Source organism: Mustela nivalis, assembly GCF_964662115.1.
Source record: "Mustela nivalis genome assembly, chromosome: 14".
In the NCBI taxonomy this organism is placed as follows: Eukaryota; Metazoa; Chordata; class Mammalia; order Carnivora; family Mustelidae; genus Mustela; species Mustela nivalis.
In genome coordinates this window covers 33,155,739-33,180,876 of record NC_139033.1, presented here as the reverse complement: position 1 = coordinate 33,180,876, position 25,138 = coordinate 33,155,739, and the positions used below count along the sequence as shown (strand labels likewise).

The 25,138-nt window shown below is 38.4% G+C and overlaps 1 protein-coding gene and 1 pseudogene across 9 annotated transcripts in view; both read left to right on the top strand.

Moving 5' to 3' along the window:
• RELCH (RAB11 binding and LisH domain, coiled-coil and HEAT repeat containing) overlaps nt 1-8,491 on the top strand; it is a 107,889-nt gene extending 99,398 nt beyond the window's left edge. For 5 of the 8 annotated variants that reach the window (XR_014302870.1, XR_014302871.1, XM_082699374.1 and 2 more), the window contains one exon: nt 2,439-4,156. Coding sequence is in view for 5 of the 8 variants with exons in the window: in XM_082699374.1 (XP_082555500.1) it covers nt 2,439-2,559 (121 nt within the window). In the remaining 3 variants the exon portion in view is untranslated. Of the gene's footprint in view, nt 1-2,438; nt 4,157-8,157 lie in introns of those variants that run through there. The other 3 variants (XR_014302869.1, XM_082699372.1, XM_082699373.1) reach the window with 3 other exon arrangements.
• An 11,818-nt stretch (nt 8,492-20,309) lies between these two features.
• On the top strand, nt 20,310-24,939 carry LOC309848041 (tubulin alpha-1C chain pseudogene; annotated as a pseudogene). Its single transcript has 3 exons — nt 20,310-20,336; nt 21,002-21,006; nt 23,638-24,939. The product of its transcript is annotated as a tubulin alpha-1C chain pseudogene (transcript).
• The last annotated feature ends 199 nt before the right edge of the window (nt 24,940-25,138 follow it).

The window sequence follows — 25,138 nt, the reverse complement described above, 5'->3', positions numbered from 1 at the left end:
TTTTCAGAAAAAAATGCTGTAATGTAATGGTTCTCTGTTGGAAAGCTTTGTGTAAAGTAGGTGCCTGTATCCTTTATACCGTATGGAAAGAATCAGAATAACTGGGTTTAGGACAAGGCATCTGTATTTTCAGTACTTCTCTGGGTGACTATGATGTATATTAGTAGAGCTATACAAATATATACAGCTATGCAGATATATATTTATATCTAATATTTTACATGTAACATTGGTATCTGTTAAGTCTTCTGAATTTACTCTTCTCCAGACTGAACGTCCCAGACGCTTTAACATCTTTGTTGCCCTCTGGTTAGACTATCATTAAAACTTGATAATACTCGGGGCACCTGAGTGGCTCAGTCATTAAGCGGTTCCCTTTGGCTTAGGTCATGATCCCAGGGTCCTGGGATGGAGTACCTCATCAGACTCCCTACTCAGCAGGAAGGCTGCTTCTCTCTCTCCCACTCCCCCTGCTTGTGTTCCCTCTCTTGCTGTGTCTCTCTCTATCAAATAAATAAATAAAATCTTAAAAAAAAAAACCAAAAACTTGATAATACTCAAGTATTATCTGACCCATGCATCCTATTTTTCTCAATGCAAACTAAAATCATACCTTTCAGCTTACAGTATTGTTCTACAGAAAGAAAACAAAACTGTAAACTTGGTACATTAAGGAAAGGCATTAGAGAAAATCTAGGACGTGAACTGGGATTTAAAGATTGTTTAGGCACCAGATAGAAAGGAAGAGATAAGTTAAAAATGTTTTGAACACAAACTTAGCAGGCTTGACGTAGGGGGATCTAGAAATTGAACGTTAATTGTTGGTTAAACACACACACACACACACACACGAATAGATTGCTGTGTTTCTTGAATGCCAAGCACAATTTATCTTGTAGGTAGTAAGTAGCCATTGAAGATTTGTGAAAAGGGATAGGATATGAAGAAGTGATTATTTCAGAAGTTAATCTGATCATGCAAGAAGACCAGATCTAAGACTTGGTATAATTCAGTTGGAAGGTATTATCGGTGGAAATAAAAATAAATGTAACAAATAAGGAAATAAAAACAGTGGATCATTTCTAAAGTTTGGAGGTAAAAAAGCTTCATGTTAGCTTATCAAACAAACAATAGTAACCGGACACTTTTTTCAAACTCCTTATGGAGATGATACTTGAAACTTCAAGAGAAAGTTTCAATAGTGAGTTTTGTAATTGAAGAACCAGGAGCCAAATGCCAAAACTTATGGAGGATTACTTTGTGGGAAGAGAATGCAGCAGGAGACAAGTAGAGACAAGGGATTGGCCAGGTTGGTGTACTGGCAGAAGAGCTGTGGGAAGAGATTTTAAAGATGGAGTCATGGTCTGGCATTTAACTTAGTAATTCACAGCGCACACCTTTAAGGACTAAGAAAACCAGAAGCGCTTGACGGCAGCACGTACTTCATCTGTAGTTTCCCTGGACAGGTCCCGGGCTCCTGCACCTCGCCATTCACTGCCCTTGACATGGTCAAACATATTCTCTCCTTTGGTCCTGCAAATGCAACGGGCAAATACAGTTTGCAGCAGTAATTGCAATCTGTATTTTTCAGTTTAAGAAATTGAATCAGAGTAATCTAAAGCATATTGGCCAAGGCTACAGGGCCAGCAAACTGGGTTTATTGTTGGATCACTGGAAAATTGCACTTGATCACTGTTCTGTTTGGTATTATGATAAATTAGCAATCTTTAGTAGTTATTTAGGTGTGTTTACTCCCTATACAGAAGGTTGTTCAAAAAGAAAGAAGAAATGGATTTTAAATTGTTGATTGAAACTAATGCAAGTGGCAGTTGAGGACATTGTGCCCTGTCCTCCCAAAAGTAATACGTCATAGGATTGTTATCAGAACAGTTTGTAAAACCTCACTGTGATTTAATATACTCATTTGTGAAAATAGGGATAATATCTATCTTCCAGGGTTGCTATAAGAATTAAACGAAGTGATGGTGATGAGAAGAAGAGTAACTTCTCATAGTTACAGCATGTTATTACGTGCCTGGCACTACTAATAAGCACTATGTGCACTTATATAATTCTTAATAGACCTGTGAGGTAGGTAATAGACTTATCTCCATTTTACAGATGAGAATTACTTTACAGATGAGATCAAATAACTTGCCCAGGGTCACAAAGCTGCCAAATGACAGAGCCAAGATGCAGTCTCACTGCAGACTTGCTTCTAACCTCTACACTATACTGTTTCCTTTAATATAAACAGTGAATGTGAAGCAGAAAACCTAGTATGGTCCATAGAAACTCCTGTCTGTAAATACTAGCTTCCCCTTTGTGATACCAGCTCAGAATGTATTTATTAACATTATTACTACTGAAGAAATGAAAAAAAATGGATATTCTAGTTTTTTAATTGCTTTACTTGAATTTTAAAATTTCTTTCCTAGCTCAATGTCAATTGCTGCAAGCTTAGTGAGTGAAGATACAAAGACCAAGTTTTTGAACAAAATGGGCCAGTTGACAACATCAGGTGCCATGTTGGCCAATGTGTTTCAGAGAAAGAAGTAAAAGCAGGAAGGAAGCCCCAGTAGACACTAAGATGGACTCAAGCAGACTGGTTCCTTGTACTTGAAGTACTTGCCTTTTTTATTTCCTTGTTTTATGTTCTTGCATTATAATTTTATCCTAACCTCCAAAGATATTTGCACTGCTTTTGATTATTGCTGTATATCTGTTAATTTTGGAGTTATAACTGTGGTGATAGAAAATTGGGTTTATAGTCTGTACCAAGTTTCTCTTCTATGTTCTTGTCTTTTGGAATAATTTTTTTTTACATATATATATATACATATATATATATAGTGAAGAGTTGTTTTTTTTTTAATTTTTGGATGGGATATTAGCAAATCTGTATTATACACTAAGCTATTACAATGGTACTTAAAATAATGTAAATTTGAAGTCATTGTTATAAAGTAATAAAAGTGGAGATTACTTAAGTATTTAAATTATGAAAGAATAATGCAGACTTTTTATTGTTTCTTAACTGACTAGAAAGAGCCACCAGCATTACTCTGTGCCTTTTGGACTTCAGTTTTTGTGTCTGTAGGAATTGTGTGCATTCCATTCACACAGTATTTTATAATGCTGTGATGAATTTGAGTTACAGATCCTACAGAAAGTAGATTATAATGAAACCTTCCACATTTCAGAGCTCTCATGAATATTCTTTAAGTGCTATTCAAACCTCCCCAGCACTTACATGCATATAATGGAAAGACAGCACATAAACACGGCGGGGGGGGGCGCGGGGGTAGTAACCAAGGTGAATTTTGAAAACTGATATGTAGTAGATTTAAATACTCAAAAGTAAACGTAGGTAAGAAGAGCTAATAATTGTGAAATTCTTCCCCAAATTTAAGTACACAGGAAAATATGGTTTGAATTTGAAATTTAACACTGACTTACATGAAATATTTTATTTAAAATATTTTCTAATGATTTTGATTTCAGAGATTATCTTTTCATTCTGTGTGTTACAGAGAAGTACCGAAAAGTTAAGGACATTTGGGGGCTGCTTTTTTCCCTCTAAACTCAAACTGATATTAGCTAAATTACTGTTGGTTAGTTAACACCTTGTCCCTTACAGTCAGTGACTATTCTTGTGTTTGATCTATATTACATAGAGTCTTAAGTCAGTGTACAGCTCCACTGGAATTGGACAGTTGTCTCTGCAGTAATGCAACTTGAAGTAGAAAGAGTGGGACTGGACATAGAAGGGGATGACTGGTTTGAGGGGGTAATGTGAGGCCTTTTTGAAAAATGAATATTTTGGTAAAGAGAATTCTTGTTTGAGCACAGTTGATGCATATAGGCGATTCTTGTGTTTGTTGTATAAACTGTTTTAATACACTTGGCACATAGTTGGATTACATTCACTTCTGGAAAAGATAGCTTACCACACAGTCAAGCTTATAAAATGAGTTGCCATAAACAAAGCCATTTAAAAAGTTCATTCTGAAATTATTTCTTTTACCTGTAGTGACACAATTGTTAAAATTAGTCTTTCAGAAACTGTTGGATTCTAGGCATTCCTGAGAAATTGAAAGTGGCTACCTTTCATGTCAAAATTGTTGATCTATTATAAATAAAATGTTTTTGCATATTTGTTTTTGTTTTGTTTCTGGCTATGTGTATTTATTTTCATTTTGAAGCACTATATATTCTGTATCCAAGCAAAAGGAAATGAGAAGGAATGTATTCATTGAAATGTACTATGTTATTTAAGGAATATAATTTATATAAATTACCTATTTAATTTACTTTTACTAAAAGAAGATTGCTGCTCTAAAATGAATATATTTCAGAGACAGTTTAAAGGAACTGTTATGGTTCTCATTTGCTTTGAAATGCAGTAATATAAATATATTCGTTACCAAATGTATGAATATAAATATTTTTATTGTGATAATTTTTATCAGTTTGTGAATCCATTTGTCTAAATGCTAGTGTTTTCTTTAAAAGGCAGCATCTAGTAAGATACACAATATATTTCAAGGGAGTCTCCCTTATTATGCTGTTAAGCATCTTAATGTCAGTAAGACTTCATGTTTATTTTCACAATGATTTTTAAGGCAAACTATGATTCTTTAAAGACCAGATAGACTAACCATACTAATCACTGAAACTGAGTGTGTTCTTCCAAAACAGGCCATAAAATTCCCAAACTCACTCTTTTTACACAGAAATAAAAACAGTACAGATTTAAATATTTGACTTAACAAAAAACTAAGTTTGCAAAGTAAACTTGATTTAAAGCTAATTTGAAATTATGCCTGTGTTTCTAAAGCAAGCCAGAAATTAAAAATTGTCAGAAACCCAGAAATGCCATAGCTAGCAATTTTGCTGAATTACTCCAAGAACTATGCTTGAATGATAGCAGTATCTAACTTTATATGTGGATGTCCTTGACTTCATTTGTTTGCACCAGTCACCCCTTTTGAAAGATTACTTTGCTAAACACCAAACAGACTTGCAGCCTGAATGAAATTGTAAATAATTTTAATAGAGTCTCGATTCAGGTTGCTATCTAATTCCTTTTTTAACAGGAAAGAAATACTGGTTCAAATAAATAGTCTCTGATAGAGTTTGGGGAGATGAAATGGCTATGTATTGATTTGTCTTGTCATGATCCCAATTTTTAAAATAACCTATTTTAGACCATTTTTTGAACTTTAAGGACAGGACTATCTCCAGACATCACCTTGTTGATCTTTGAACTGTGAGAGCTAACTACAGTGAACATTGTGTGCTAGTTACCAATTCCTTAACTATTTTTGTATAAAGAATGTATGTTTGAAGAGTTTTGTAATTAGCAATTCTAATTCCGAAAATTCTCCAGATTGGCTAGGTCATAAAATTCCAACTTTGTCTTGGATGTTAACTCTTTTATAAAGCAAACTATGAAATAAATTTAGCTTTTCATATGAATAGATATGTGTTTGAAAGTTCTCATGTAACTTTACAGTATGCTTGTTTTCATTACTATTTTATTTCAGTATGTTTAAAAAATAATAGATTAAAGGTGTTTGCTAGTAATAAAAAATAATGTATCTGGTAGATTTCTGAATCTTGGCAAAATAATTGTGTTTTAGGCTATTTTCACACTACAGATGGATGTTCTGCATGCATTTCGTCTATGGAATTTGCACTCTAGTCACAATCTCTGAGTGGCACATCAGTCTTCCGGATTTTCCTATCAGAACTAACTACAGGAAACTTTGCCTTCTTTATAGTTTACTTTGTTTGCATGTTTAAGAAAAATCTTTTAAAATTCCTGTTCACTGTAAGACCACACCAGTCATAAAGTACATGATAGATAATGAACTCAACACAATATATGCTATAATATATAACTATACTATATATAGTATATGTATATTATATGTAATATATAAATATATATATTTAAATGATAGCATATAAATAATTTTGATGATATATAAATATTTCCTTTGGTTCAGGGTGGTGACAGATGTAAACTATTTACTTTCCTTAAGAGTCTTCAGTAATAGCTGTAAAATTCTGTCCAAAGCATATCTATATTGAAAAGTATATTATTGGGGTGCCTGGATGGCTCAGTTGTTAAGCGTCTGCCTTGGACTCAGGTCATGATCCCTAGGTCCTGGGATCAAGCCCCACATCGGGCTCCCTCCTTGTCAGGAAGCCTGTTTCTCCCTCTTCCACTTCCCCTGCTTGTGTTCCCTCTCGCTGTATCTCGGTCAAATAAATAAATAAAATTTAAAAAAAAAAGAAAGAAAGAAAAGTATATTACTATTTTAAAATCCTTTTAATACATTAAAGACTAATCCATTATATTTATTTCAGTTAGATCATTGCATGAATAGATTCCTTGAGGGATTTCAATGTAGTAAAATTTATGTTGGCTTTAAGCTGGCATTTTGTGTTATATGTAATAGATATTAAATTTTTCATCAGTGATTGTTATTTAGGGTTATCATTTGTTGACAATCTACGTTTCAAAATTTTTATGGGCACCTGGGTGGCTCAGATGGTTAAGCTTCTGACTTTGGCTCAGGTCATGAGCTCCAGGTTCTGGGACCGAGCCCCATGTCCAACTCCCAGCTCAGCAGGGAGTCTGTTTCTCCTTCTGCCTCTGCCTCCCCTGCACGTGCTCTCTCCTTGTCTCTCAAATGAATAAATAAACTCTTAAAATAAATTTAAAAATAAAATTTTTAAAAACTATTCTTACTGGAAAAACAACCTCTTTTTAAATTGTTGGCATTTCCAACCTTAAGATATTTTTAGGATATGCATTTTCAATGAAGCTGAAAATGTTATAAGTATCTTATGTAACATATATATTGCTAAGTAAATCTAATGATTTCCCAGTGACTTTACAGTTTTAAAGATGCTTTATCTACATTTATGATAATTGACAATTCTTTAAATTTTTAGCTTCCTCTATTCATAAATCTCCCTGTTATGTATTAAGTATTGAACCTAAGGTGAATGCTTTTCATAATGTAAATCATTTCCTAATTTCATTTTTATATGAATTTTATAAATATTTCCTTTTTAGTAAGTTCTTTTTTGTCTTAGAATCAAAAAGCATGGAAATAATAACATGCTCTCTATTTCTTACAGGACTTAAGGACTTACACAATAGTAAACCTGAAAGTATGTTAGCACTTAGTATCAGGAAAGTTCAAATTGGATTTAAAATAAGCCCCTGAATAACTAAGGCATGGGTAACTGTGTATAACCTCCTCCCCCATACTTCTGTTTTCTAGTAAGTGTATAGGTTACCGTGACATGCATCATTTACCTAAAATTGCAGTAGAAGGCAGAAACCACTTTTGATTGTTAATTTTGCCTACTTTAACCATTCCAAGAGTTTCCAACCTAGTGAAGACTGGTAAGGTAATTTTACTTTTTGCTTACCAAAACTTGAAATTAATTTTTTTCAAAAGCCTAATAAGTAAATTAGTCCAATAAATTAATTTGTATTACATTATTTAGATTTTATAAAATATTTTATTTACCCTTTGCAACTTCACTCATGTCTTTTGGTATATATTTGATTCTTATAGTAATTTACAGATTTCTTTGGTATGTTATTTGAAGTTCCTTATAACTAAACTTTTCATACTAAGGGAAGAAAAATAAGAACTGCCATTTCTTGAAAATAATTGGTTCCTAGTGTTATCTAAGAGAAGGAAACTCTTCAGTTAACCATTGATCATTGATTTCAAAAGTCAGAATCTGGTTTCTTGAAAACATTATGAAAGTTTTCACATCTTAGGAGGTAAATGCTACAAACCAAATTTGGAGACCGTTTTGTTCTGTCATACTACTGAAGGCACGGTGTTGTAGTGTAATAATCCTCAAGAAAATCATGGAGAGGCAACAGACTAGAAATGGATAAATCTCCTGATTTTCAAAAATGAGAAGCCAAAAGATAAGAAAAAATATGGACTACCATTCTAAATCTATATAAAGCCTCTTTAGGTTGGCCTTTTCGGACTACTCAGTCCAAAGTAACCCCTATAATTCATTCCCTAAGCTCTCCCTGTTTTCTTTCTTTCATAATTGTTCTTCTCAGTACTCATTTTCTTATTTTTTATTGTCTGTCTCTCTCACTAGACTCAGCTCCATGAGAGAGAATGTTGTCTATCCTTTTCAACCAATATGTCTCCGGTATCTGAAGAATGCCTGGTGTATGATAAGTACTCAACATTAACTGAATGGAGTAATGAATTGTGAGCTTGAGACTCCCAGAAGAGGATCAATTTACTGAGCCTACATGCCAAACTAACCTACAGTCCTTTTCATAGAGCTATTATATGTTGTAGATCAGGAGGATTGTGTAGTCTTGTGCATATTTTGACCTCAGCAAAATATTTGACTTTGTTCCTCATAATGTCCTTATTTATATCTAAGGTAGAATATATGGAATAAATAAAAGTGCAAAAAAGAATTGTGCCATGTGTGTATGGTCTAAAAAGCTCTGCAGAGTTTATATTCGTATCTGGCTCTCTGCGCAGCACCTCTTAACCAACAAACCTCACCAAGTCTTCCAAGTGATCTGTCAATGTAGAGAAGCCATCCCTTTTTAAAGATTGTAAAGTCATTCACCATTCAGCATACATCTGTGGAGGACGTGTTTTGTGCTAAGCATGAACGAGACTGACAAGACAGCTTAACAGCCGGACGAGGAAACAAACAGGTTGAGAAAGTAGGGCTGAGGAAGACGTACGTTAGTTAGGGGGGATTATCTTTATGGTTTGCTTTGAAGACATCTGTGAGGTAACATTTTACCTGAAAACCAGGAAGAATAGGCTTTGAACATGTTTTCACATAAAAGAAAAAAGAGCAGTATGTGCACAGGCAATGAGATGAGAAACAGTGTTGTGTTCAAGGAATTGGGGGAAAAAATGACCAATATGGTTGAGACACTATCAAAAGATGAAGTTGGAGGTGGATATAGCCAGATCATAGAGAGCTTTGTACACTATGATTAAAAGTTAGAAAGGGGAGCCTTTGAATAGTTGAAAAGTAATTGAATAGTAGAATGGCTTAATCCAGTTTATATTGGATATACTTGTGCTTTGTAAGATGCTTTTGAAAAGGAGATGAGTAGAGGCTAAAGGCAGAAGCTATTGAAATGCAGTAGCCTAAGCAAGAGAGGATGGCAGCCTGAGCGAAAATGGAGGGAAAGCATCAGATCTCCAACATAGTTGGAAGCAGAACTGGCCTGACAGTTTGAGTGTGAAGAGGGAAGGAAAGGGGTAAACCCAACATGTTGCTGAGATTTCTGACCGCAGTAACAGAATAAAATAATGGGTGATGACAATAGTGAGGAAGTAAAGAACAAGTTTGGGGGGTTAATCTACATTTTTGTTCTAGATAGGTTAAATTAAAGATACCTGAGCACTACCTATGGAAATGTTAAGGAAGAAGTTATCTAATGAACTATTGGGACTTCATCAAAATCAAAAGCTTTTGCACCGCAAAGGAAACACTCAACAAAACCAAAAGACAGCTGACAGAATGGGAGAAGATATTTGCAAACAACATATCAGATAAAGGGCTACTATCCAAAATCTATAAAGAACTTATCAAACTCAACACCCAAAGAACAAATAATCCAATCAAGAAATGGGCAGAGGGGGACGCCTGGGTGGCTCAGTTGGTTAAGCAGCTGCCTTCGGCTCAGGTCATGATCCCAGCGTCCTGGGATCGAGTCCCACATCGGGCTCCTTGGGACGCCTGGGTGGCTCAGTTGGTTAAGCAGCTGCCTTCGGCTCAGGTCATGATCCCAGCGTCTTGGGATCGAGTCCCACATCGGGCTCCTGGCTCAGCCGGGAGCCTGCTTCTCCCTCTGCCTCTGCCTGCCATTCTGTCTGCCTGTGCTCGCTCTCTCCCCCTCTCTCTCTCTGATAAATAAATAAAATTAAAAAAAAAAAAAGAAAAAAAAAAGAAATGGGCAGAGGACATGAACAGACATTTCTGCAAAGAAGACATCCAGATGGCCAACAGACACATGAAAAAGTGCTCCCCATCACTCGGCATCAGGAAAATACAAATCAAAACCACAATGAGATATCACCTCACACCAGTCAGAATGGCTAAAATTAACAATTCAGGAAATGACAGATGTTGGCGAGGATATAGAGAAAGGGGAACCCTCCTACACTGTTGGTGGAAATGCAAGCCGGTACAACCACTCTGGAAAACAGCATGGAAGTTCCTCAAAAAGTCGAAAATAGAGCTACCCTGCGACCCAGCAATCACACTACTGGGTTTTTACCCTAAAGATACAAATGTAGAGGGGCGCCTGGGTGGCTCAGCGGGTTAAGCCGCTGCCTTCGGCTCAGGTCATGATCTCAGGGTCCTGGGATCGAGTTCTGCATTGGGCTCTCTGCTCAGCAAGGAGCCTGCTTCCCTTTCTCTCTCTCTTTCTCTACCTGCCTCTCCATCTACTTGTGATCTCTCTCTGTCAAATAAATAAATAAAATCTTTAAAAAAAAAAAAAGATACAAATGTAGGGATCCGAAGGGGCACGTGCACCCAAATGTTTATAACAGCAATGTCTACAATAGCCAAACTATGGAAAGAACCTAGATGTCTATCAACAGATGAATGGATAAAGAAGATGTGGTGTGTGTGTACACACACACACACACACACAATGGAATACTATGCAGCCATCAAAAGAAATGAAACCTTGGCATTTGCAATGACGTGGATGGAAGTAGAGCATATTATGCTGAGCAAAATAAGTCAATCAGAAAGGCAATTATCATATGATCTCCCTGATACGGAGAATTTGAGAGACAATGTGGGGGGCTTGAGGTAGGGAAGGAAAAAATGAAACAAGATGGGATCAGGAGGGAGACAAACCATAAGAGACTCTTAATCTCACAAAACAAACTGAAGGTTGCTGGGAGGAAGGGGGTAGGAAGAGGGTGGTTGGGTTATGAACATTGGGGAGGGTATGTACAGTGGTGAGTGCTGTGAAGTGTGTAAATCTGGCAATTCACAGACCTGTACCCCTGGGGCTAATAATACATTAAATGTTAATTTAAAAAAAAATTTTTTTAAGTTAAATGGATCTCAGGCTAGACTATGGAGTCACCAATATTTGGATAAAGCCATGGGGCTATATGAGATGGCCTGGGGAGAGAGAAACCATGGAGAAGAGGATCCAAATCTGAACCCTGGGACACTCCCCATATTTCAAAATCCAACAGCAAGAACTACTACTAAAAGAATTGGAAGGAGCATACAGTGAGATAGGAGGGAAACCAAGAGAGTGGTTTCATGGAAGCAAAGAACCTTTTTTTTTTTTAAAGATTTTATTTATTTACTTGACAGAGATCACAAGTAGGCAGAGAGGCAGGCAGAGAGAGAGGAGGAAGCAGGCTCCCTGCTGAGCAGAGAGCCTGATGCGAGGCTCGATCCCAGGACCCTGAGATCATGACCTGAGCGGAAGGCAGAGGCTTAACCCACTGAGACACCCAGGCGCCCCAGCAAAGAACATTCTAAGGAGGGTCAGTTTCTACTCACAGGTAGAGATGAGGATGGATCTGAAACCAACTGGAAGATAACCTCAACAGTAGTTTCAGTGCATTGATGAGAATGCAAACCTGATTGGAGTGGGTGAAAGACTGTGACTAGAGATGACAGCTCTTTTAAGACATTTAAGGGAGCAGAGCTATGGCAGGTAGGAAATAACAGGAGGCCATTTTAGAGTATTTTTAGTCTTATTTTGTAATAGGAGAAATCAGATCGTGTTCACGAATGAGAATAAGCCAGTAAAATGAAAGATGATGATGATGCAGCAGCAATAACAAGCAAAAATTGTGCAACCAAAGTCCTTGGGAAGGCGAAAGAGGTTGAGATTCAGAGAACAAATGGAGGGACTGGCCTTCATTATAATAGGGGTGAAGGCAGAGAAAAGATGCATGTGGAGGTGATTGGGTAGATTTAGTGGTGGGAAGATTAGGGGGTTTCCACTTAATTCCTTCTGTTTTCTCAGTGAAGTATGAAGCATGGAAATCAACTGGGCTGGCATATGGAAAGTGTTAAATGTTTGAGGAGAAAGAAGGTAGACATGGTTGTCTCTGTGAATGGCAGGATGAATTACTGAGGGAATTGCAGAATTGCTAAGCAATTTTGAAAGCCCATTTGAGAACAGTAATTGTGAATTTAAAGAGAGCTAGTTAACACAATGAATTCTTTTTCTCCAGCCAGGAGCAACTCAAGAGCAGGTGTGCAATATCAGAGAAGTATAAATAGGGCTGGGTTTTTCTAGACGCTTAAGAGGAGAAGAAAGGACAAGGACTTTAAAGCTACTTGTAAAGTAATGATTATAGCGATGGACCATAGAATCCAAACTGGAGAAGGGGAGAAAGGAAATACTGGAGTGAGGGGGGAAATGAATAATCCGAGGGATGGGTCCCAATAAAATAAGTTTTAGTGAAAATATTCAAGTAGGTGAACTGGAAAGATACTTCTTTGGGGGGTAAAAATAAAAAGCAAATAAGATATCTGTCCTACCTCCAGGCTGTAAGGTACAGAAGATTTTGAGAACAAAAATGAAACGCCTCCACTCTGAAGCTTAGCAGGCAGGTGGTGTCTTAGGGAGAGCCAGGATTCAATTACACATGACCCTTGAACAACATGTGCTTGAACTGCACAAGTCCACTTATACATGGAATTCTTTTACAGTCTAGAGCCGTAAATGTATTTTTTCTTCCTTATGATTTTCTTAATAACATTGTTTTTTTCTCTAGCTTACTATATTGTAAGGATATGGCATATTATACATGCAACATACAAAATGTGTGTTGGTCAACTGTTTATGTTATTGGTAAGGCTTTAGTGGGCTCAATAGTGGCTGTTAGTAGTTACGTTTAAGGGAAGTCAAAAGTTATATGCAGATTTTTGACTGTGTGGGGTCTGTTCATGAGACATACTGGTCTATAGTTTTCTTGTAATGTGTATGTCTAGTTTTAGTATTAGGGTAATGCTGGTCTCAGAGAATGAGTTAAGTATTCTCTCAGTTTCTATCTTCTGAAAGACCACAGAAAATTGGTATAATATCTTTCTTAAATTTTGATAAGAATTTATCAGTGAACACATCTGGACCTAGTGCTTTCTATTTTGAAAAGTTCTTAATATTTTGATTCAATTTCTTTAATAAATATAGGCCTATTCTGATTCTGAGTTTTGGCAGATTGTATCAAGGAATTGATTAGTTTCTTCTTTTTTATTTAAGTAATCTCTACACCCAACATGGGGCTTGAACTCACCACCCCAAGATCAAGAGTCACATGCTCTACCAACTGAGCCAGCCAGGCACCTTGGAATTGGTCCATTTCATCTAAATTGTCAAATGTGTGTGCATAGAGTTGTTCACGGTATTCCTTTATTATTATCCTTTTAATGTCCATGGGCTCTGTAGTGATGTCCACATCCTCTTTCATTTCTGATAGTAGTGATTTGTGTCTTCTCTCTCTGTGTTTTTCTTAGTTAGCCTGGCTAGTGGCCTCCTGGTTTTATTGATCATTTCAAAGAACCAGCTTTTGATTATGTTTATTTTTTCTGTTTTTCCTGTTTTCAATTTCATTGTTTTTTGTTTGTTCGTGGTTCTCTTATTGTTTCTTTCTTCCTTTTACTTTGGATTTAATTTGTTCTTTTTGTAATTTCTTTTTTTTTAAATATTTTATTTATTTATTTGACACAGGGAGAGAGATCACAAGTAGGCACAGAGGCAGGCATGGGGGGTGGGGAAGCAGGCTCCCCGCTGAGCAGAGAGACCGATGCGGGTTAAGCCTCTGCCTTTGGTTCAGGTCATGATCCCAGGACCGTGAGATCATGACCTGAACTGAAGGCAGAGGCTTAACCCACTGAGCCACCCAGGTGCCCTCTTTTAGTAGTTTCTTTTTTTTTTTTTTTTAATTTTATTTATTTATCAGAGAGAGAGGGGGAGAGAGCGAACACAGGTAGACAGAATGGCAGGCAGAGGCAGAGGGAGAAGCAGGCTCCCCACTGAGCAAGGAGCCGGATTCGGGACTCAATCCCAGTACGCTGGGACCATGACCTGAGCCGAAGGCAGCTGCTTAACCAACTGAGCCACCCAGGCATCCCAGTCCCTCTTTTTGTAGTTTCTTAAGGTAGAAGCTTAGGTGACTGATTTTAGATCCTCCTTTTCTGATCTGTGTATTCAGTGCTTTAAGTTTCCCACTAAGTACTGTTTTGCTGCTACCACAAATTTTAATAAGCTGTGTTTTCATTTTCATTTAGTTTAAAATATTTTGTACTTTCTCTTGAGATTTCTTCTTTGACCCCATGCATTATGTAGAATTTTTCTTAGTCTTAACATATTTTGGGATATTCCATTTATCTTTCTGTTACTGATTTCTAGTTTAATTCCATTGTGATCTGAGAGCTGACATTTTCTGATTTCCATTCTTTTGAATTTGTTAAAATGTGTTTTATGGCCCAGAATATGGTGAATGTCTTGGTGAATGTTCCATGTGAGCTTGTGAAGAATGTGTTTTCTGCTGTCCCTGGATGAAGTAGTTTACAGATGTCAATTATATCCAGTTGATAGATGATATTATTGAGTTCAACTATGTCCATACTGATTTTATGTCCATTTTTGAGACAGTTGAGGTCTCCAACTGTAATATAACTGTAATAATAGATTCATCTATATCTTTTTTTTTTCAACACATAATGTATTATTAGCCCCAGGGGTACAGGTCTGTGAATCACCAGGTTTACACACTTCAGAGCACTCACCATAGCACATACTCTCCCCAGTGTCCATAACCCCACCCCCCTCTCTCTATCCTCCTCCCCACAGCAACCCTCAGTTTGTTTTGTGAGATTAAGAGTCTCTTAGGGTTTGTCTCCCTCCTGATCCCATCTTGTTTCATTTATTCTTTTCCTACCCCCCAAACTCCCACGTTGCTTCTCGACTTCCTCATATCAGGGAGATCATATGATAGTGGTCTTTCTCTAATTGACTTATTTCGGATTCATCTATTTCTCCTTACAGTTCTATCAGTTTTTGCCTCACATGTTTTGACACTCAGTTGTTAGGCACATACCATCTTAGGATTGTTAGGTCTTCTTAAAGAATTTACCCCTTTATTATTACATAATGCCCCTCTTTATCCCTGATAACTCTTTTGTCTGAAGTCTGCTCTGTCTGAAATTAATACAGCTACTCTTGCTTTTTTTAATTGGTGTTAGCGTGGTATATCTTTCTCCATCTATTTACTTTTAATCTTTATGTGTTTTTAAAGTAGGTTTCTGGTAGATAACAAATAGTTTGGTCTTGTTTTTTGATCTACTCTGAGACTCTCTTTTGACTGGTGCATTTAGATCATTGAGGTTCAAAGCATTGATATAGTTGGATTAATATTTACCATATTTATTACTGTTTTCTATTTGTTCATTTTGCTCTTTGTCCATATTTTTGTCTTTTTTTTCTTCTTTTTGTGGTTTTAAATTATAATTTTAAATGATTCCATTTTCTTTCCTTTCTTAACATATCAATTTTCCTTTTTTTTAAATCAGAGTTTCCAATATATATTTAAAGCTAATCCAAGTCCAATCTCACAGAACACTAGAATACTTCAAAGGTAGTGCAAATAACTTATAATAACAAAAAAATCCTAATTCCTTTCATTCCCTGTATTATACTGTCATTCATTTCACTTACATATAAGCATATATTAACATGTATATAATATATACGTAAGCATACATAAATCAAGCAAAGCATACATAAGCATACATAAATCATAAATAAATGATATATTTTGAAAAAACTGTTATTGGGGCACCTGGGTGGCTCAGTGGGTTAAAGCTTCTGCCTTTGGCTCAGGTCATGATCCCAGGGTCCTGGGATCGAGCCCCGCATCCGGCTCTCTGCTCAGCGGGGAGCCTGCTTCCCTTCCTCTTTCTCTGCCTGCCTCTCTGCCTGTCAAATAAATAAATAAAATCTTTAAAAAAAAAAAAAAGAAAAAACTGTTATCTTTTAGAGTAAGAAAAGAAAACGTTTTTATTTTACCTTCACTTATTCTTTCTTTAATGGTTTTCCTTTCTTCATATAAATCTGAGTTTCTGACCAATACTATTTGCCATCTCTCTGTTAACATTTCTTGTAAGGCAAGCCTGGTAGCAACAAATACATTCAATTTTTGTTTACCTGAGAAAGTCTTTATTTCTCCTTCACTTTTGAGGGGTAATTTCACAGGTTACAGAGTTCTAAGTTAGTTATTTCTTTCAACACTTTTCATCTCTGCACTCTTCTCTTACTTGCATGGTTTCTGAGGAGAAGTTGGAAGTAGTTCTTATCTCTGTAGGTAAGACATTTTTCCCCCTCTGTCTTTCAGGACTTAATCTTTGACTTTCAGGACTAATTAGTTTGAAAATAATATGCTTATGTGTATTTTTTCTGGCATTTATGCTGATTGGCATTCTCTGAGATTCTTAGACCCATGGTTTGGTGTCTGATATTAATTTGGGGGAATCCTCAGTCATTATTGTTTCAAAGATTTCTTCCATTTTCTTTCTCCCTTTCTTCTCCTTCTGGTGTGTCCATTATGCATAAGTTTTTAGTTGTCCCGGAGTTTTGGGTATTGTGTTCTGGGCTATGGGCCCTCCACCCCACCCAGTGTTTTTGGTTTGCTTTTCATTTCTGGAAGTTTCTGTTGAGATATCGTCAAGTTCAGAGATTCTTTCCTCAGCCATATCCACTCTATTAATAAGCCCATTAAAGGCATTCTCCCTTTCTGTGCAGTGTATTTCATCTCCAGTGTTCCTTTTTGGTTCTTTCATCTCTCTGCTTACAGCCCTTGTCTGTCCTTGCATGCTATGTGCTTTATCCATTAGAGTCCTTAGCACATCCGTCATAGTTGATTTTCAGCTCCCCGTCTGTAATGCCCATATCCCTGCCATGCCTGGTTCTGCTGCTTGTTCTGTCTCTTCAAATTGTATGTTTTGCCATTTGGTATGCCTTGCAATTTTTCCTTGATAGCCAGATACTCTGTGCTGGGTAAATGGAACTACTGTAAATAAAACTTTAATAATGTGGCAGTAAGGTGTGCGGGAGGCAGCCAGTATTCCATGCCTCTGCGATTAAGGCCTCAGCCTTTTGCGAGCTTGTGCCCCTGGACTGTGAACTTAACAAGCATTTCTCAGTTTTTCTTCCCCCCCTTAGTGAGGCAGGCGGGTGAGAGTAGGTTGGAATTTGATAACCCCCTTCACCAGGTTAGTTTGACTCTGATAAGACCCATCAGGTTAGGCTCTGGTTAACTAGTTTCCCCTGAGGGCAGGCCTTGTTCGGAAAAACCAGTTCAGAGTGGTTCCTTTTCCTCTCCCTCTGCCAGAAGCACAGGAGATTTCTAGGATATTTACTGTGAGAACCTGGTTGAGCTCCTGAAGGTAAAACTTACAAAAGTAGGGGGAGCCCTCTACCATTGGGTCCTCCTAGAGTTCTTCGCTCAGACCTGCCCCCTCTGAGGCTCCAGCAATTCATCAATTGCCCTTGGGGTTTTCCTGCCCAGCACTGGTTCCCAGGGCGATTCCCGCTCATGAGTTTCTGAGCTGGTAACTTGGGATTCTCTGGATTTGCCTGTCAGTTTCTAACTTGGGGGGCAGCAGTATGCCCTGTGACCTCACTTCACTTATGGATTTTGAGAAGATGTGTTGATTTTTCAGTGTGTCTGGCCTTTCACTTGTGGTTAGGACAGAGTGGCAACTCCCTGTGTGCAGAACCGGAAATGGGAAGCGGCACAGATTTTTTTTTCTTAAATGCAAAATACAGAAAAGAGGGTCAAAGTCATATGAAGGAGAAAAGAAAGAATGGGTAGAAATATTATTTGAAAAGCAAAATGGCCAAGAATCCTCTCAAACTGACGAGCTATCAGAAAGGTCAACGAACCACAAACCAGGATAGATTCCAAGAAAACTAAGTCTACATATGTCACAGTAAACCTGCTGAAAACCAAATACAAAGAGAAAATCTGAAAAGCAGCAATTATAAGACTGATAGTTTACTTACCAGTAGAAACAAAAGAACGATGTCTTTAAAAAGCTGAAAGAAGGGGCACCTGGTTGGTCCAGTGGGTGGCACATGCGACTCTTGATCTCTGGGTCGTGATCACATTGGGTGTGAAGCTACTTAAAATAAAAATAAATAAATAAATAAAATGCTGAAAGAAAATAACTGCTACCCTAGAATTCTATATTCTGCAAAAATATCTTTTCCAATGAAGGTTGAACTAAGATATTTTTATTTTTTTTTATATTTTATTTATTTATTTGTCAGAGAGAAGGAGAGAGAGAGAGAGCACACAAGCAGGCAGAGAGGCAGGCAGAGGCGGAGAGAGAAGCAGGCTCCCTGCCGAGCAAGGAGCCCATACAGGACTCGATCCCAGGACTCTGGGATCATGACCTGAGCCGAAGCCAGCGGCTTAACCCGCTGAGCCACACAGGCGTCCCGAACTAAGATATTTTTAGACAACACTTGCGCACACACACACACACACACACACACCCCAAAAAACACAATTTTTTATCAGCAGACCCACACCGAATGAAAAACCATAAGAAATAATTCAAGCAAAAGGAAAGTGACCCTACATACCAATAGAATTAAAAAGTTAAGATGGAAGGACATATTCCTGTCACCAACACAAAGGGGCACCTGGCCGGCTCAGTCAGTAGAACATGTGACTCTCTCAAGGTTGTGGGTTCAAGCTACATTTGAAAAAACAAAAGCTTTAAAAACCCAACACAAGAAGAAACAAAATCTCAGTAGCTCTAGATCTATTAAAGAAACTAACCTTGTGACTTCAAGCTATGCCACGAAGAAACCCCAATGCCCATGTGGCTTCTTCAGTGAGTTCTACCAAATAGTTAAGAAGAAAATAAAGGCATTCTTACATGTCCTTTCAGAGTTTTTCCATGTATTTCACAGTCTTGCCCAGCAACATCCCAACACCATAAATTGACCCAATTCAAAAAGGATAATGATGGGCCAATCTCGTTGATATGAAAACTCTTAAACTAAATATCAGCAACCTAATTCCACCAACATGAGAAATAACCCAAATATCCTTCACCAGTAAAATGACAACTGAAAAGGGGTATATTTTATTTGTTTATTTGACAGAGAGAGATCACAAGTAGACAGGCAGGCAGAGAGAGAGAGGGAAGCAGGCTCTCTGCCGAACCATACATGGTTTCATACAACGGAAACCATGCCGTCATGAGCTCGATGACTCCCACAAACACGAGCAAAAACTATGCACAAGGGGCACCTGGGTGGCTCAGTGGGTTAAAACCTCTGCTTTGACTTAGGTCATGATCCCAGCGTTCTGGGATCAAGCCCCATATCGGGCTCTTTGCTCAGCAGGGAGCCTGCTTCTTCCTCTCTCTCTCTGCCTGCCTCTCTGCCTACTTGTGATCTGTCTCTCTGTCAAATAAATAAATAAGATCTTTTTTAAAAAAATTATGCACAAGATAATACTACAGTGCAGACTCCATTTATATAAAGCCCTAAAGCAGACAAAATGAATCACTGGTATTCTAATTAAATCTATCAAGAAAGATGGGGTAATGATTAAAGGGGCTTTGGGGGTTCTGTTCTACTTCATGATTTGGGTGCTGGCTCCACGTACGTCTTCATTTCATGAAAATTGGCCATGCTGTACACTTGATGTATGATCTACTTCAATAAAAGTATTGCTGAAAAGAAACCATTCTGTCTCCATCTAGACTGAAGCATGAGTGGTCTATTATGGCCAGTCTGAACCTGACCAGTCTGAAAGCAGAAGTGGCCAATGGCATATAGGAGAATACCTGTCTTTGTGTTCATATGTAAGGGACATACAGCTGCTTTGTCCCTCGAATCACTAAAGTAGGGTTAAGAAGAAGGGAAGTAGAGGAAATAGAAATTCTCTCTCTGTTTCACTTGAAACCATTTTATCTATAGCAAAATATCCAAACAGTAGTGATAACTGTTTTACAGTTCAGCTCAGAAATGCGTTTATTTTGAATACCAAATCCATAGAACTAAAAAAAAAAAAAAAATTCTTGTCTACCAAAGCAAGCAAGATAGGTTTCCATGTATACAGATCAAAATTTCTCATAAATTCTCGTGTTCTGTTCAGGTATCGTTACGGATAGTATTGTGCCTTAATTTATCTCTGAATCAACACTCATTTATCAATGCCTTACTTTTGTTTAAAAAGTGTTTTATGGGCAAGATGAGAAGAAGAACAGAGCATAACAGGGTAGGTAAGGAAAACGTTTGTGTTTATTAGTAAGTTTTCACTGCAAGAAAGACTTGTAAAGCCCTACACTTATTTAATAACTTCACTTTTTTTATAAGTATTTTTTTAAGATTTTATTTATTTATTTGACAGAGAGAGATCACAAGTAGACAGGCAGGCAGAGAGAGAGAGGGAAGCAGGCTCTCTGCTGAGCAGAGAGCCCGATGTGAGACTCGATCCCAGGACCCTGAGATCATGACCTGAGCCAAAGGCAGCGGCTTAACCCACTGAGCCACCCAGGGGCCCCAATAACTTCACTTTTTAAATGTATTCTCCTTAGCTCCTTACCGCAGTAACAGTAACTATTTGATGTCACCATGTCAAAAAATAAGGATTTCATTAGGAAGATCATGTCTTTTTGCTGCTGCTTAAATGAAGATTAAAATGTTACATTAAGATTAAAATATTACATTAAGCTGTAATATAAGACTTAAAAGCTATCCACTAGAAACAAAAATGATAGCTACATTTTTACATTACCTTTGTGATTCTGAAAACTGAAGAGTTCTTGCAGAAGTGGGAAGTGGTGGGGATTTCCAGGGTGAGATGCACACTATCTATATAGAAGAGTTTTCATATAAACCTATGATTCCTGTATTTGCGTAATGTACTTTGTTTTTCCTTAGTACAAGTAAGTACAATTCATTGTCAGCTGATTACTTTTTAAAATCAGAAACATTTAACTTTACTATATAGTAAAATATCCTTTGCCTAAAATGTATTTTTATTTATTCCATATAACCAAAATTTAATTGTACATGTGCTGGTAAATGTGGGTTTTCTTAAATCATAAGTAACATTTAAACTCGTTTCTGTGAACGATGAACAACCTGACTGTAATATGTACTTCCTTCACTTAAGAGAAAAAAACTATTTGAAATAACTTTCATGTTCCTAATAATAATGTTCTTTTTATAGGAAAGAGGACATCCTCACGTCCGTTTTGGTGGATTTTGTTAACAAATGGTATTCTACATTAATATTTATAAAATATGTAAATTATGTGAGTGATAGTTCTGTGAATATAGAAATAGAGTCTCCAAAGAGTAATTTTGTTTTGTTAAAATTAAGCTCTTTTCTTTTGCTAGTAGGTTTAATGTGTTAACATGGGCATTCTATTGTTCAAAGTGCTTCCAAAACCAGCACACTCACCTCTGGGGCTTTCCAAGCAGAAGTTTAAGTCCTTTAATCTTTTTTGAGAAAAGAAGGGGGTAATGTTGGAAATGTGCCAGGAATAAGCCTTGGTATTTCTCATGAAGTGCCACAGTGAAAGTACCCTCTCCACGAGTCAGTTCCTTGTAGCAAAATCCTAATCTCTTCTGGCTTTCACACCATTATCTTTTTCTAGAAAGCCTTTCTCCATATTCCAGACAACAGTAGTCCAGATAACTAAATAAAGTTGTTATTTTCTCCTTTCTCTTCATCAGCATACCTGATACTAAAAATTGGTGCCTCATAAGTCAGAATAACACTCGAGAGCCAGATAACCAGGGTTTGAATCCCAGTTCTGCCACATTGGCAAGTAACCCTAAGGCAAGTTGTTAACCACTCTGTGCCTCAGTTTCCTCATCTGTAAAATGGGACTAATAATAATGATATTCCTTACAAGGCTGTGGCAAGGATTAAATGAACTTGCATGCTTAAGTATGCTATTGGTGTTTGCTATTATTATTGTCTTTCTAGAAACTTCCTTTACATCTATGGATAAAATCATTTTTATAATTGTTTACAAACAAGGGATATTACTCTGTAACTTGCTTCTTTTACTTAGTATATGATAGACATCTTTCCGAAACCAGCTGCCTTATACTCTAAACTACAAGGCACTAGAATTTTTTCTACCATTTCTCCAAGAGCATTCACATTTTCCTCTTTTTTGGGGGGGGGCGGGGTTTACAAAAATGCTAAGGTAAATAGGCATCCTTATATATCTCTCTTTATGTCTTGATATATTAGAGTCCTAGACATGGAATTGCTTTTTTAGAGGATATTTGCACTTCTAATTTTTTTAATTTTTTATTTATTTAAAAAAATTTTTTTTTAGAGAGACAGATCACAAGTAGGCAGAAAGTCAGGTGGGGGGGGGTGTGCAGGAAGCAGGCTCCCCACTGAGCAGAGAGCCTGATGGGGGCTCGATCCCAGGACCCTGAGATCATGACCCGAGCCAAAGGCAGAGGCTTAACCTGCTGAGCCACCCAGGAGCCCCTGAACTTCTAAGTTTTTAAAGGCAACACTGTCAGAGCATTTTCCAAAAGCCCCGAAGTAGCTGGGCAGGCTGCACAGTCGGGAGTTACAACGCAAAACAAGGGGTCTGACTACAGGAGCACAAAGCTGGGAAGGGGAAATGGAAGTGTGCTGCTCTACAGTCCTTACACTATACGTCAGGGGACAGAATTGTTTCTGAAGGTGGACTGTGACAAGTTACAGATGCATGTTGTAAATCCAGAGCTAAAAAAAAAATAAGCAGGTATATAAAGTAAGCTAACAGTGGAGACAAAATGGAATCCTAAGAGCCCAAAAGAAGATGAGAACATTGGAACAAAGACAGAACAAACAGAAAACAAATAGCAAGATAGTAGACTCGAATTTCACCATCTATATAGTCACATTAAATGTGAATGATCTGAAAACTCAAAAGATAGAGCCTGTCAAAATGGATAACATGAAAAAGCAAGACCCAATTATATGCTGTCACTTTACATAGATATAAATTGAAATAGAGGGTCCAGGACCCAGGGACATGACGGAGCTAGAGGGTCTGCACTTTCGAGACTCGGCCCATGACTTTCTTTACCTGGTGCCTCTACTCACCTGGGCTTTGCCTACCTGACACACCCCTGAAACCCACTGAGGACAGGGCAGATGCTTCACCTTTCTGAACCTTCCAATAGCTGTCTCCATCCTCGTCCTTGTCCCACTGGCCCTTCTGTGGCCCCAGGATATCCCCTGCCCTTCCTAGTTCGGGCTCCTTCAGAGGAGTTTGCTTTGAACCTTTGAACTCCCCAAGCAGCATCTTACACCTTCAGGCCAAGACAACCATGTGGGGCCAGAGTTGCAGGGTCTCAGAGGTGGGGCTGCAGAGGCTTGCGTGAGGTCCAGTGTCCACCCTCTGGCCACTTGGCTGAGAGCATGGTAGGGAGGGAGGGTGATATATTGGGGCCCTCCAGGCTGGCCTGCATCTCACCGCTTCTCCTCTGAAATCCTGGTAGTCTGTCAGTGAGAGGTCCTTGTCACCCTCCCCTTGCCTTCTCCCGCCCTGCAGAGCCCTACAAGTATCAGGCATCTCTATCTGTGGTGACCTGGCTGGTGTGCAGATGGGCAATGACTGCTGGGAACTCCATTGCCTGGAACAGGTGTCCAACCTGATGGCCAGATTCCAAGTGACACTACTGGGGGAGGAGATGACTCTTTCACTGAGAGTGTCTTCTTTGGAGCAACTCGGCCCCACTACCAGTGGCAGTGTTTGTAGACCCGAAGCCCACCATCATTGATGAAGTTTGTACCAGAACCTATCACGAGCTCTTCCACCCTGAGTAGCTCATCCCAGGCAAGAAAGATGCTACCAATAACTATGGCCCTAGGCACTACACCATTGGCAAGGAGATCATTGATCTCACCTTGGACCAAATTCAAACCAGGGCACAGATTTTCAGGGCTGCTTGTTTTCCCACAGCTTTCGTAGTGGTACTGGTTCTAGGTTCAATTCCCTGTTGATAGAACCTGTCAGTTATGGAGAGAAGTCCAAGCTGGAGTTCTCCTTTTACCCAGCCCCCAGGCTTTCACGGCTGTAGTTGAGCCCCACAACTCCATCCTCACTCCCCACCCCACCCTGGAGCGCTCTGACTGTGCGTTCATGGGCACAATCGAGCCCATCTACGAGCCCATCTACGACATCTATCTTAGAAACCTCAATACTGAATGCCCAACCTGCACTAATCTAAGTAAGCGGATCGGTCAGATTGTGTCCTCCATCACTGCTTCTCTCAGATTTGTTGATTTGACCATCCTGGTACCTTTATCGCCACATTTACTTCTCTCCGGCTACATGTGTCCTTGTTATGTCTGCCGAGAAAGCCTACCAAGAATAGCTAACTGTAGCAGAAACCACAGATGCATGCTCTGAGCCAGCCAACCAGAGGGGGAAATGTGCCCCCTGCTGTGGTAAACACATGACTTGCTGCCTGTTGTGTCATGGCGACAAGATTCCCAAAGATGTCAATGTTGCCACTGCCACCATCAAGACCAAGTGTACCATCCAGTTTGTGGACTAGCGTCCTACTGGCTTCCAAGTTCCCATTAATTACCAGCCTCCCACTCTAGTACCTGGTGGAGATCTGGCTAAAGTACAGTACAACACCACAGCCATTGCTGAGGACTGGGCTTGCCTGGACCACAAGGTTGATCTGATGTATGGCAATCTCGCCTTTGTTCACTGGTATGTGGATGAGGGCATGGCAGAAGAAATTTTTCTGAGGTCCATGAGGACATGGCTGCCCTTGAGAAGGATTATGAGGAGGATGGAGTGGGTAGTACTCAGGGAGAGGACGAAGGTGAAGAGTACTAACCTGTCTGCTGAAATTTTGCACTCTCTTGTCTTGGGACTGTCCTATTTCCATTGTTCTGTGAAGCTGTCCATTGTGGCCTTAACTTGTCAACAAAAGTGATTTTTTTTTATTATTATCAAGAGGCTATTAAATCACTTATTGATTATACACAATGAATGATACATAAGCTTTAATCCCATCTACAACTTTATCTGATAC